At 46.1% G+C, this 13,072-nt stretch overlaps 1 protein-coding gene across 1 annotated transcript in view; it reads left to right on the top strand.

Annotated features, from left to right (window-relative positions):
• Positions 1 to 13,072, top strand: part of ADCY3 (adenylate cyclase 3) — a 110,904-nt gene that overhangs the window by 50,825 nt on the left and 47,007 nt on the right. Inside the window, exons 4-5 of the mRNA XM_020813356.3 lie at positions 10,684 to 10,814; positions 12,931 to 13,042. Of these exons, the coding sequence (XP_020669015.3) occupies positions 10,684 to 10,814; positions 12,931 to 13,042 (243 nt within the window). The remainder of the gene's footprint in view (positions 1 to 10,683; positions 10,815 to 12,930; positions 13,043 to 13,072) is intronic.

Raw genomic sequence — 13,072 nt, 5'->3', positions numbered from 1 at the left:
GTAGTAGTAGTAGTAGTAGTAGTAGTAGTAGTAGTAGTAGTTCTGCAGTGTGTTGTATTGTGATAACACAACATGTAACCATAAATGCTATTATACTAACTTTGTATAGGCAACAGGAGTTATAAAATGTAATACTTTAACTTTGAAAATGAGGCACAGACTTCTACAGTATTAACAAACGGACTCTGCCCAAACATTGTACAACATTAATGCTGTCCACCGTTAGACAAGTGCATCCTGGCCAAAATTAGAGGATCAGAATTGCTGGGCTCCAGATGGCCTTGAATTTAACAATAGGCATGGCACGGAAATAAAAGATAACATACATCATAAATAAGAGCTAGCCGGTTTGCTGTCTGGACCTTGTATGGTTCTGTTCCAAACAAACAAACAAACAAACAAACAAACAAACAAACAAACAAACAAACAAATAAATAAATAAATGCTATGTGCAAGAAGAAGAGAGTTCATGAGAGACATTATTACTAGCTCACTAGGGATCCTAATCTGCATTTGTGAGCATCTGCCTGCTGATAATTGTTCACTGCGTGTCTGTATTTCTGCTTTCTGTATATTTGAATATTGAAATATTTGATTGCATATTTGAATAGTTTAGTCTCTTGTGTCTTAGAGTGTTTCCATATTGGAATGTGTTTACCTACCATTGTTCGGTGTGATCTCAGCATTTTGCATCAACATTTGTCTGTGGCTTCCCGTGTTGCTGGGTTGAGCGCGTATGGCCATGTTTTTCAGTGTATATGCAGTGGTATAAATTGCAGCAGTAAGAATTGCCAGTAGTTAAGGAGTCACAGCTTGTGTTCCTCGTCATGCCCCCATTTTATGTCTCAAGCATGTAGCAAGGAATAGACGCTGTGACTCTTGAACTAGTGGCGGTTTTCCACTGCACTTTACTCTATTACACTAATGCTGGTATAACCACCCAACAGGATTCTGGCCTATATTTATTAATTCTGGAGATGCCTGAAACACTCTTAAGGGCTCTCCAAGACAGTAGTGGGGGGGGGGAACAAGAGTTGATAACAGTTCCTTATATGAGTGCTTGACGCTTCTAGGTGGTCCTTAAAGACAAACTAATTTCATTTAATGGTTTTTGTGGGTTTTTCGGGCTCTTTGGCCGTGTTCTGTAGGTTGTTTCGCCAGTCTCTGTGGCCGGCAACTTCGGAGGACAGCACTCTGTGCTCTGATGTAGTTGGCTAGGGAGTGCCGTATTTATGGCTGTGAGATAGGCTTTTGTCTTTTTCTGTAGATGGGTGATTGGTGTGTCTTGTTGTGGGTGTATTATTGTGCTAAGGAGAAGAGATTATCTGTCACTGTGGTTGATGGGTGTCATTAGCTGGTCTTTTGTGTGTAGTGATCCCCTGTCCTTGTGGCTGGGTAGAGTTCGTTGACCTTTTGCATGCTGTATTTTTGAGAGCTAGGAGCCAAGTTTTGTTGAGCATCACAGTTTCCTCTTTTTTGTTGAAGTTCTGCTGGTGCTTGTGGATTTCAATGGCTTCCCTGTGCAGTCTGACGTAATGATTGCTGGTGTTGTCCAGTATTTCAGTATTTTGAAATAGAATTTCATGTCCAGTTTGTTTTAGGGCATGTTCAGCTACTGCAGATTTTTCTGGTTGTTTTAGTCTGCAGTGTCTCTCATGTTCTTTGATTCTGGTGTGGATGCTTCGTTTTGTGGTTCCAATATATACCTGGCCACAACTGCAAGGTATCTGATATGCTCCTGCAGTGGTGAGGGGGTCCCTTCTGTCCTTTGCTGACCATAACATTTGTTGTATTTTTGTGGTGGGCTTGAATACTATTTGTAGGTTGTGTTTTTTCAAAAGTTTCCCCATGAGGTCCGTGACCCCTTTGATGTATGGCAGAAATACTTTATTTGTGGGTGGCTGTTTTTCTTCTTCAGTTTGGTGTTGTTTTCTTGGTTTGATGGCTCTTGTGATTTCATTTTTGGAGTAGCCATTTGCCTGTAGGGCCCAATTCAGATGGTTGAGTTCGGTGCTGAGAAACCGAGCTTCACAGTTCCGATTTGCACGGTCTACCAATGTTTTGATTACACCTCTTTTTTGCTCTTTTTTGATTACGCCTCTTTTTTTACACACCACCCCCCACAGCAATGGGTGAAGGCACCATGAGCAGATATGGTGTGACTGACCCACTGGATAAAATAGAACACTTGACTCATTTCTCAAGAATTACGGGGCATCTCAGAGCAGAGTCCCATCACAAAAAAAGTTTGCGATGGACCAAATATAGGCTCTTTTGGGGCTCCCCAGAGTGAAGCAATGAACTGAATATTATTTTAATGCGCAGACACTTCCAGCTTCTGCCCTTTCCCATCAGCGTTTATACCCACCTTAGGTTAGGCATCCTTCAGTCTCAAAAGACTATGGTGACGTGCTCTGTATGGAGGACTTGGAACAGCGTCTAGTGTGGCTGAAGAGGCCAATTCGAAAGTGACAATCTGGGCTTGGAAAACTGATCTGTGAAACCGCAACTCTTTGGGTGCTTCTGAGGATTTGATTCCTAGATAATATATTCTCTACCTGGAGTTGGCTTTCAGCATTTCATACTTGTGTTCCTATCAAGGAACAGGTGGGAGGAAACTGTCAAAACATTTGATCAGCATTGTTACAGGTGTGCCTGTGTATTGTGTCCTTAGGCACTGGTTTCTTTATTGTTGAAAATAAAATGTTGTACGGCCTGTAATAGTAACTTGGAAATTCCTGGAATATTTTGGGGGACTGGTTCATTTAGGTGAACAACAATGGAGTGGAGGCTTGAAAAGGGAAAAATGCATGCACAGCACCACATGGTGTGTTGCGTCGGCGGCTCTCTACAGGGCTAGAGGAGGCATTGGTTGTGCCGAAGAGGCTGTTTTTGTGGGTATTAAGAAGATATAACATTTTCAGAAGGGAGACAAATGGGAAACCTGCTCGGGTTCTCTCTTCTGTACCACCATGAGAGAAGCCCCTTGGGAACTGATGCAGGCTGAGAGATGCTGTTTCTGCCAACTAACATTCCACCCCTTTGTTGTTGTTTAGTGGTTCAGTCGTGTCCGACTCTTCGTGACCCCATGGACCACAGCATGCCAGGCCCTCCTGTCTTCCACTGCCTCCCGGAGTTGTGTCAATTTCATGTTGGTCGCTTCGCAGACACTGTCCAACCCTCTCGTCCTCTGTCGTCCCCTTCTCCTCTTGCCTTCACACTTGCCCAACATCAGGGTCTTTTCCAGGGAGTCTTCTCTTCTCATGAGATGGCCAGAATATTGGAGCCTCAGCTTCAGGATCTGTCCTTCCAGTGAGCACTCAGGGTTGATTTCCTTCAGAATTGATAGGTTTGTTCTCCTTGCAGTCCAGGGGACTCTCAAGAGTCTCCTCCAACACCACAATTCAAAAGCATCAATTCTTCGGCGGTCAGCCTTCTTTATGGCCCAGCTCCACCACGAGCATCCAGAGAATTCAGTGTGCAGCTGTATGCACACATAAGTGGAAGTAACTCCCACTGAACTGGATAGATTATTTTTTCCCTTAAACACAAACAACACCACCCACTTATGGAGCATCACAGAATCGTAGAATCATGGAACTGAAAGGGGCCTATAGTGCTGTCAGGTCCAACCCTCTGCCCAGTGCAGGAGTCCAAATCAAAGCAGATCTGATAGAGACTTTTCCAATTTTCTCTTGAAGGCCTCCAATGTCATCTTCCACGCCATTAGCTATTCCATGCAATTTTGTCTCATCCCCAGATTTGACAAACATCCCCTGCCCTCCTTCATCCAAGTCGTTAATAAAAATGTTGAAAAGCACTGGACCCACTTTTGAGCCTTGGGGTACACCACTTGTTGCCTGCCCCCCATGTTGGAGAAGGAGCCATTCATCATCACTCTCTGAATATGGTTCTGTAACTTTCCTGAGGGCCAATGCTTCCCCTGCGCCTCTGAATCATGACTGAAGCCAAGATCCACCCAGACCGAATGGAAACAGAACACCAGTGGCAGGTGACTGGAAAGATTCGACAGTAAAGCTAGGAAATTGAGAAAGAAAGATTTAATAAGTAGACAGGGGGCGTCATGAGAGCTATTGAACAGTGGGCGCTCGATCAGTTGCACCGTTTCCTTGCTATTTTCCCATTTGGCTGCAGGCTGTCTCTTCTGCGTTGTCAAGCTGATTGTGACTGATGGCGACTCCAGTTGGGTTGCTCAGATATGTGAGGTATTTAAGGCGTGGTTTTACGGAGGGCCACCCCCTTGTGGTTTTGCGTGGCTGAGCAGGGGTTTTAACCTAGGTCTCCTGAGAGCTAGCCCACAGGTCTATCCAGTCCACCGCACTGGCTCCACGACAAGGGTCACAGCTGTCCATGAACAAGTCCTCTAGATCAGAGATAGGATGTGTTTGGGTAGGTGGGTCTCGTCAGCCTTGAAAGACAGCCCACCTAGGAGAACGAAAACTCCGATTTCAAACCTCCACTGCCTTGCGGCTATATCCACTCATGGAAAAGGCTTCAGGAGTTAACCTCGAGGCAAAATCCGGAGCTGGAGTCCCGGAGGCAGTTCATTCCGTTCTGGCAACTCCTGCGATGTCGCTGGAACCAGTTGTATTGGCTCTTGCCTTTCCATTGGATCATTTCAGCGCCGTGGAGAGGGGGGATTTGCTGCTTGGGTAATAGCCTATCCTCCATATTATTTTATCCAGGCTTCATGCTCTGGAGAGGACACTCCAGCTTCGCGTACAGCATCAAAATAACACGGGAAATAACAGTTACGGGTTATAAGTCTTTGCTCGATTGGCATAGAGCATGACACCAGGGGCTACTTCCGATGGTGGGAGAGGTCATTGCACCTCACTAGGTAGATACCCACCTTACGCTGGGCAGCCCCTAGCCAGAAAGGTGCTGCCTTGCCATGGTCTGTTAACCTCGTGGGGTGCGCGGGGTTTAGGGTGAAAGCCGACATGCAGATCGATAACCCAGTACCATGCAACAATCATAAGAAAACTTCTGCCCTAAAGTTGGGCACCTGGAATGTTCGGACAATGACCCCTGGCTTTTCTGACAACCTGCAGGAAATAGATGATGTGCATAAGACAGCAGTTATCGATGTGGAACTGAGTAGGCTGCAGATGGACATTGTTGCCCTGCAAGAGACGAGATTGCCAGACACAGGATCTGTCAAAGAAAAAAAAATTCATTCTTCTGGCAGGGAAAACCATTGAATGAGACCAGGGAATATGGTGTTGGCTTTGCGGTCAGAAGTACTCTGCTGAAATCCATTGTTCCACCTACAGGAACAATGGATCTCAGGGCAGACAGGGGCAACTGCAATATCTACCGTGGCATCTCTCTTCTTAGCGTTGTAGGGAAGCTGCTTGCCCGTGTGGTGCTGAAGAGGCTCCAGGTGCTTGCAGACAGAGTCTATCCAGAATCACAGTGTGGATTTCGAGCAAATAGATCCACCACTGACATGGTATTCTCCCTCAGACAGTTGCAGGAGAAATGTAAGTAACAAAGACAGCCACTCTTTGTGACCTTCATAGATCTCACAAAGGCTTTTGATTTGGTTAGCAGGGATGGCCTTTTTAAAATCCTTCCCAAGATTGGATGCCCTCCTCGACTTCTTAACATCACCAGGTCCTTTCATAAGGGAATGAAGGGCACTGTAGTTTTTGATGGCTCAACATCTGAACCCTTTGACATCCGAAGCGGAGTAAAACAGGGCTGTGTCCTCGCACCAACACTTTTTGGGATCTTTTTTGCTGCCATGCTGAAGCAGGCCTTTGGAACTGCAATAGAAGGTGTCTATCTCCGGACTAGATCAGATGGAAAGCTCTTTAATCTCTCTAGATTGAGAGCGAAGACCAAAGTCCAACTGAAATGCATGCGGGACTTCCTCTTCGCAGACGATGCAGCCATTGTTGCCCACTCTACTGAAGACCTCCAACAACTCACGAATCGTTTTAGCAAGGCCTGCCAAGACTTTGGACTAACAATCAGCCTGAAGAAAAGACAAGTCATGGGCCAGGGCGTGGACTCACCTCCCTCTATTACCATCTCCACACAAGACTTGGAGGTTGTTCATGACTTTGTGTACCTTGGCTCAACCATCTCTGACTCTCTCTAGATGTCGAGCTGGATAAACGCATTGGGAAAGCAGCTACCATGTTCTCTAGACTCACAAAGAGAGTATGGCTCAATAAGAAGCAGACGGCATAGACCAAGATCCAGGTCTATAGAGCCTGTGTCCTGAGCACACTCCTGTACTGCAGTGAGTCCTGGACCCTTTGTGCACGGCAGGAGAGGAAGCTGAACACGTTGTCTCCGACGGATTTTTGGTATCACCTGGCAGGACAAAGTTGCAAAGAGAGTAGTCCTAGCTGGAATGTTTAGCATGTATGCATTACTGAAACAGTGACATCCATGTTGGCTTGGGCATGTCGTGACAATGGCTGAGGATCGGATTCCAAAAGACCTCCTGTATGGAGAATTAGTGCAGGGAAATCGCCCCAGAGGGAGACCACAGCTGCCATTCAAGGAGATCTGCAAGCGGGATCTGAAGGCCTTAGGAATGGACCTCAACAGATTGGAAACCTTGATGTCTGAGCATTCAGCCTGGAGGCAGGCGTTGCATCACGGCCTGTCCCAATTTGAGAGACCCTAGTCCAGCAGGCCGAGGCAAAGAGGCAGTCCTGAATCCAGCCAAACCAAGGAGCTGGACAGGGGACAGACTGTATTTGTCTTCAGTGTGGAAGGGATGGTCACTCTCGAATTGACCTTCTCAGCCGCACTGGACGATGTTCCAAGTCCTCCATACAGAGCACGTTACCATCGTCTCTCGAGACTGAAGGATGCCTCATGTAATCTAAAGTCCTAAATGCAAAATGGAAACAGAAGCTCAACCCCCAATTTTTCCCATCTAGATAGGCTTGGAAAGACTCCGCTGGAAAACCTGGAGTGCACAGACTATGCTGAGCTGAGGAGATGGATAGTTGGATTCCAAAAGAGGTTCGCTTCATCTGGTGTCGCTGTGAGTCGCTGTAGGTTTCATGTCCATTTTATTCAGCTATCTCCACTTCCCTCAGGAATTGCTTCTAAGAAAAGGTGCCTGCCTGGAACAATCGCTTTCCTGCATGTTGGGAGTCTTGCCAGAGGCAGCCAGCTATCTCGTTTATGCCAATCTGACAACACTCTGTGCCGCTGGAAGCCTGGCGTTGGGTCCCAATCTATGGTGGCTTTGCGCATGATGTGACTGAAGGGAATGGGGAACAGCTGCCGTTAGAGGGGAGAAAATAGGCAAAAAGAGGCTTAAGGACTCTGTTTTTTGTTTATGTTAAGGAAATCTAGCAAGTGCCATGTGCTCCCTATGCGCCTTTATGCAGAGTGACCCCTTTTGTTTTGCTTTTTGATCACATACAGGTGGCCAACCCACTGGTAGAGCTCAGTGGGTTGAAGGAACTGGCTGCAGAGGCTGGGAGTTCAAATTCCCGCTTTCCCTCCTGCCCAGAGGGGCCAACTAAGATGTTGGCCGGCACACATGTGTCTGATGGGATTATGTGCCCTGGGCAAAGAGCATGTTAGCCACAGAGTGCCACCGGAAGGAAGACCTGGAATGCCACTTCTCAGAATATTATACTTGGGACAGCATACAGCATGTCTGCTGGTTTATTATATATATATAGAAAAACAATGATGGTATATTAGAATTTAAAAATAATGATTTTCCAACATGTTTCAAGAATTGCATTAAATTTGAGATTGTGTTGTATTTTTTGCTACTTGTGTATCAGAGAAGGATTGTAGTTTTATGTCTTGGGTCTAGGATTATAATTTTGTATACTTTTATGTTGGTGCTATGTTGGTTTCCTTTAATATCTCCAATTCTCTTGAACAGATCTCTGGTTTATCCCTTTCTATTATTTTCCTCTATTTCCTTGCACTGTTCATTTAAGAAGGCCCTCTTGTCTCTCCCAGCTTCCTAGGGAAAAGGGTCCAGGGTCCTGGGACACGCTCTTTTAAATCAGGAAGTCCCACCGGTAGGCCCCACCCCCAGGCCATGTGCTCAGGAGACAAAAAGAAAGCCCAGGAAAAAAAAACTGGGAGTCTGGAAAGTTTTAAGGATCAGATCGTACTTTTGCACTATTAAAGAGCAGGCCGGGTAGGTGGGGCTCGTCAGCCATGGAAGGCAGCCCATCTCGGAGAAGGAAAACTCCAATTTCAAACCTCCACTGCCTTGTGGCTATATCCACTCATGGAAGAGGCTTCAGGAGTTAACCTGGAGGCAAAATCCGGAGCCAGACTCCCGGAGGCAGTTCGTGTCGTTCTGCCAACTCCTGCGACATTGCTGGAACCAGTTGTATTGGCTCTTGCCTTTCCATTTGACCATTTCAGCAATGTGGAGAGGGGGGATCTGCTGCTTGGGTAACAGCCTATCCTCCACATTACCTTACCCGGGCTTCATGTTCTGGAGAGGACACTCCTCGATTCAGAGCATGTTACCATAGTCTCTTGAGACTGAAGGATGCCTATGAATACTTGGGAATCATGGGGTTAGGATCAAATCGACAGCACATCGTTATTCTTACTAAGCGGCCACCCTGGCTTATAACAGGGACCAGAATTCTTGTTGCTTTGGGTAATAAATCACACTAGAATCAGTGTTAACTTATCAAGTTCCCTCAATTTCTGTAGGCGTGCTTTAAGGCCGTAATGTGCTGCTTATTCTAGTTACTCTACAAATGTTGGTTGCCATTCTTGTGGGGCCCTCTTGAGTCCATGGAACGTGGAGAGGAATTGACTCACCAAATCCTCATTATTCAATGGGCCTACTCTAAGGTTATTTACTAGGCTAAACATCAAGATTTGGGCCAGTAAATGCAGTCCCACATGTCACTTGTGTTGCCTTTTGCTTATCCTGGTAAGTTATAGCACAAGACAGATTCAGTGTCACGTTGGAATACTTCCGAAGAGTTTTTTTTAGAATTGCCTCCCCTTCCTCACTTCATTGTCAGCGCCGATCTTGCATGTCCATAGTGCTTAGAAACCTCTCTGCCTTCCACCCCTGCCCGGGGGCTTCTGATTCCTCTTTTCCCATCCTTCCTGAACTGGGGCAAGGGAGCAGATACGGAGGGTTCATGGCAACCCGGGGTCCTTGGCCCGGCCAGCTGTGCCCGGAGGCAGAGCGAGTGAGGCCGAGGAGCACACAGGGGGGGAGGTTGTGAAGAGTGTGGTGGATGGTGAAGGTGCAGTGGCTTGTTAACGGTTCTGTCGATCTAGTATTTTTGCTGCCAGAAATGGCAAGAGGTACTTTTCGTCAGGCGCCAAAATAATTTGGCTGGGTTCGGAGCCAGGCTTCACTTCTTCTGCAATGGGAAAAATAAAAGAAAAAAAAGGAAAACCAAACCTGGCCCTATGGTTACAGTGAAGCAGCAGCGTCAAGAAGCAGAGGGTGGGGGGCAAGGGCAGGTAGGCCCCTAGCTGTTCCCCATTAGCCCCTGACGCCAACCCCCACCCCTTGGAAGGCGAGGCTGCCTGTGCCACACGGCCTGTCCCGAACCACTGAACTATCCCGGATCCTCAGATGAAGCATCTTATGTTGTTTTGAGTTATGTACTCCACCGTAGTGCTAATGCACTCTTTTAGTGGCTTGCAATATACCGTATTTTTCCATGTATAAGACTATCCTTTTTTCTAAAATCTTTAGACTAAACATTGAGAGTTGTCTTATACATGGAAGTAAGCTGAGGAGGAAAAAACAAGTGGAGGGGAAAGCAGGGATCAAAGTGATCCTGCAGGGCTTTGATCCCTGCTTTCCCCTCCACTTGCTAAGCCTTAGCAAAAGGAAAGCAGGAGATCAAAGTGCTGCAGGATCGCTTTGATCCCTGCTTTCCCCTCTGCTTGCTAAGTCCCATGGGGTTTAGCAAAAGGAGGGGGGAAGGATCAAAGCAATCCCGTGGCTGCATAAGGGGGAAAGGGATCAAAATGATTGCGCAGTTGTGGAATTGCTTTGATCCCTTTCCACCTCCTTTTGCTTAGTCACACAGGGCTTAGTACAAAGGGAGGAAACAGGGACCAAAGCCATCCTGCAGCACTTTGATCCTTTTTACCCTACATTTGCTAAGCCCCACTTAGATTTCTTAATTTTGGGTTAGAAAAGTGGGGGGTGTCTTATACATGGGGTGTCTTATACACAAAAAATACGGCAATTATGCAAACAACAAATTGTCCCTTGGTGAGCTGGGTACTCAGTCTACTGACCTCAGAAGGATGGAAGGCTGAGTCACTCTTGAGCCAGCTACCTGAATCTATCCGGATCAAACTCAGGCTTGGAGCAGAGTCCTGACTGCAATACTGCAGTGTAATCCCCGAGCCAGGGGGCTTATCTTCCACCACTGCCCTGGGTCTTTTGATTCCTCCTTTCCCTGGTTTCTCAAATCTTGTCACTTTGCCGCTAAATAGTTGAGGTCTGCTGCAAGTCCAGGCGGTGTCTCTCAGTGCAGAAGAAAGGGGCACCATCTTGTCTTTTGCCTCAGGTGAAAACGTATCTTGGGCCAGCTCTCCCTCCTGCTTCTGTTGATGATGATCCGTGTACATTTCTGTGGCAGCCTGATACAATCCTATCCACTTCACCCGTGTTTCTAACTCGACTGTCTGTTTCCCTCTCCTTTTCCCCTGCCTCAGGAACGGCTGATGCTTTCTATTTTGCCCAAGCACGTTGCCGATGAGATGTTGAAGGACATGAAGAAAGATGCAAGCCAGAAGGAGATGCAACAGTTTAACACCATGTACATGTACCGCCATGAGAACGTCAGGTGAGAAACGTGGCTTGGTTTTCAGAGTTCTTTCTTTGAGCAGCCACCGCCGAGAAGGCCCTGGCCGATTTTGCTTCATAAAAAGTAGAAAGAAGAAGTTTATCAGCCAAGTGGCAGCATAAGGAACACCACAGGTTGAAATAAGAGGTAGAAAGCAAAACAGCTGTTGATGTAAGGTTTCAAAGAAAGATCTATAACATAAAAATGAAATTAAAAAAAAAAAACAACCACCACACACAGCCTTGCCAAGTCCAAAAGAATGAAAAAAAATTAAGGAGTCATAGATCATAGAATAATTGTTGGATGGGGCCCTCAGTATGACTCTGTATGAAGGGAAGAGTAAAGCCCCAGGGGCATTTTTGCCGTCTCCAACGGCATCTTAGGGACCCACAAATTTAAAAATATTAAACAAATGAACAAGTCAATCCACAGCTTTCTTGGAAGTGAATGGAAGTGGTCTATTTCCACTCTTGGAGGGATCCAGGAACGGTAGTTTTCACAGTGTGGGCGTCTCGTAGAGTTCCTTCTCAAATTGGACTGGGTGGAATTTGTTTCCAAGCAGCCAGAAACAGAGTACAGTGGTGCCCCGCTTAACGATGTTAATTGGTTCTCCCCCAAAAAACATCGCTACGGGAAAACATCGCTAAGCAAAACACCATTTCCCATAGGAATGCATTGAAAACCGGATAATCCATTCCAATGGGGACGGATTACCGTCCTTAAGCGAGTTTCATCAGAGGTGGAGCTTTGTCACTGCGTCGTTCACCTGTACTCAGAGAGCGCTCTCTGGGGAAATGCTGGAAACCGATCAGCCCAGACATGTAGTTCAATGCATTCCAATTGGGGGGGGGGGGAATTTACCAAAAATTAACGAAGACTCAGAACAAAGCCAAATTAAGTTTGCAAAGGTTTTACAAGGTGCACTAATGATTCCAAGCATTTTAAACAGTTTTTGAACATTTTAAGACACTTTATAAATAGCGAAAACGGACATCGGTAAGTGAAACAGGGGGACCTAAACTGTCATCGCTAAGCGAAGCAAGGTCCTGAACATCGCTATGCGAAATTTCCCCATAGGAAACATCGCTAAACGGAGCACAAGATCGCTCCAAAAACCTCATTGCTAAGCGAATACATCGTTAAACGAGGCAATCGCTGAGCGAGGCACCACTGTAATATGATAATTGATCCGGTACTTCCTATTCATGTTTTCTTTTTATTGACTGACATCAATGAGGCCTATATGGCCGACAGAGCAGGACTGGACGATTTGTCTGAACCTCTTACAGGTGGCCTAGCCCTGAATTTGGGGCTGAGCAGCTCTATCAAGCCCTAAGGACAGAACAAAAAAAATTTAAAAAGAAAAAGAACAGAAAATCTAAATTCAGTGATCTAGCTAATGGGTCTCATTGGCCAGACACCTATTGAGATTTTACTCTGGAGTAAGTGCAATTGCATAAACCACAGCAGCAAATTACGAAGGTGCAGATTGTGTCCCTGTTTGTGTGCCTGGTGCACAACCAGGCGCACAACGGGCACTTTTGTAATTAGCTACAATTCACCGTAACAGCTTACTCAGTTCACTTTAAAGTCCCCGAAAAGGATTAGGACCATTATCTCTCTGGTGTGGATTTTCCTGCTGATGATGCAAATCAAATCAATTGTATACATTTGCTCACATCAATTTGTTTTTACTGGAACCTCTCTGCAGAGTGTGGGTGAGTGTTGGGATAGGAACATCTGGAATGAGAGGCCTTTGACCACTGGAGCTCGATTTATGAGGAAATGAATCCTCTTTAAAGCTTCCTGAAATAATGAGTATCAATAGCAAGTAACGTGCTTCAGTTGAGCTGAAGGATGACTTGCTGGAATTTTAGGGCTGATCATCATAATCAGCGAACTGAAGAATTTCTTCCCTCTGGAGGCATAAAGGCTGGAAACTTGATCTAAAATAGAAAAAGGAAATCTTGAATGCTTGGAATGATGACCTTTGGGCCAGGTAACGCGGAGGGGGTCCGACTTGTAGCTAACAAAGTATAGATGTTTCTCTGGGATGGCGCTAGCGGCGTGTCAGCCCTGTTATCTTTTTTATTTCTTGTGCTTCCCCCCCTTACAGCATCCTCTTCGCTGACATTGTTGGTTTCACACAACTGTCGTCCGCCTGCAGCGCCCAAGAATTGGTGAAGCTTCTGAACGAACTTTTTGCTCGCTTTGATAAACTAGCAGCGGTAGGTTTGTTGGTTACCTTGGCTGACTCG

Source organism: Pogona vitticeps, chromosome 1 (assembly GCF_051106095.1).
Source record: "Pogona vitticeps strain Pit_001003342236 chromosome 1, PviZW2.1, whole genome shotgun sequence".
In the NCBI taxonomy this organism is placed as follows: domain Eukaryota; kingdom Metazoa; phylum Chordata; class Lepidosauria; order Squamata; family Agamidae; genus Pogona; species Pogona vitticeps.
Note: the sequence above shows the minus strand (reverse complement) of the source record. Positions and strands in the feature narration are given on the sequence as shown.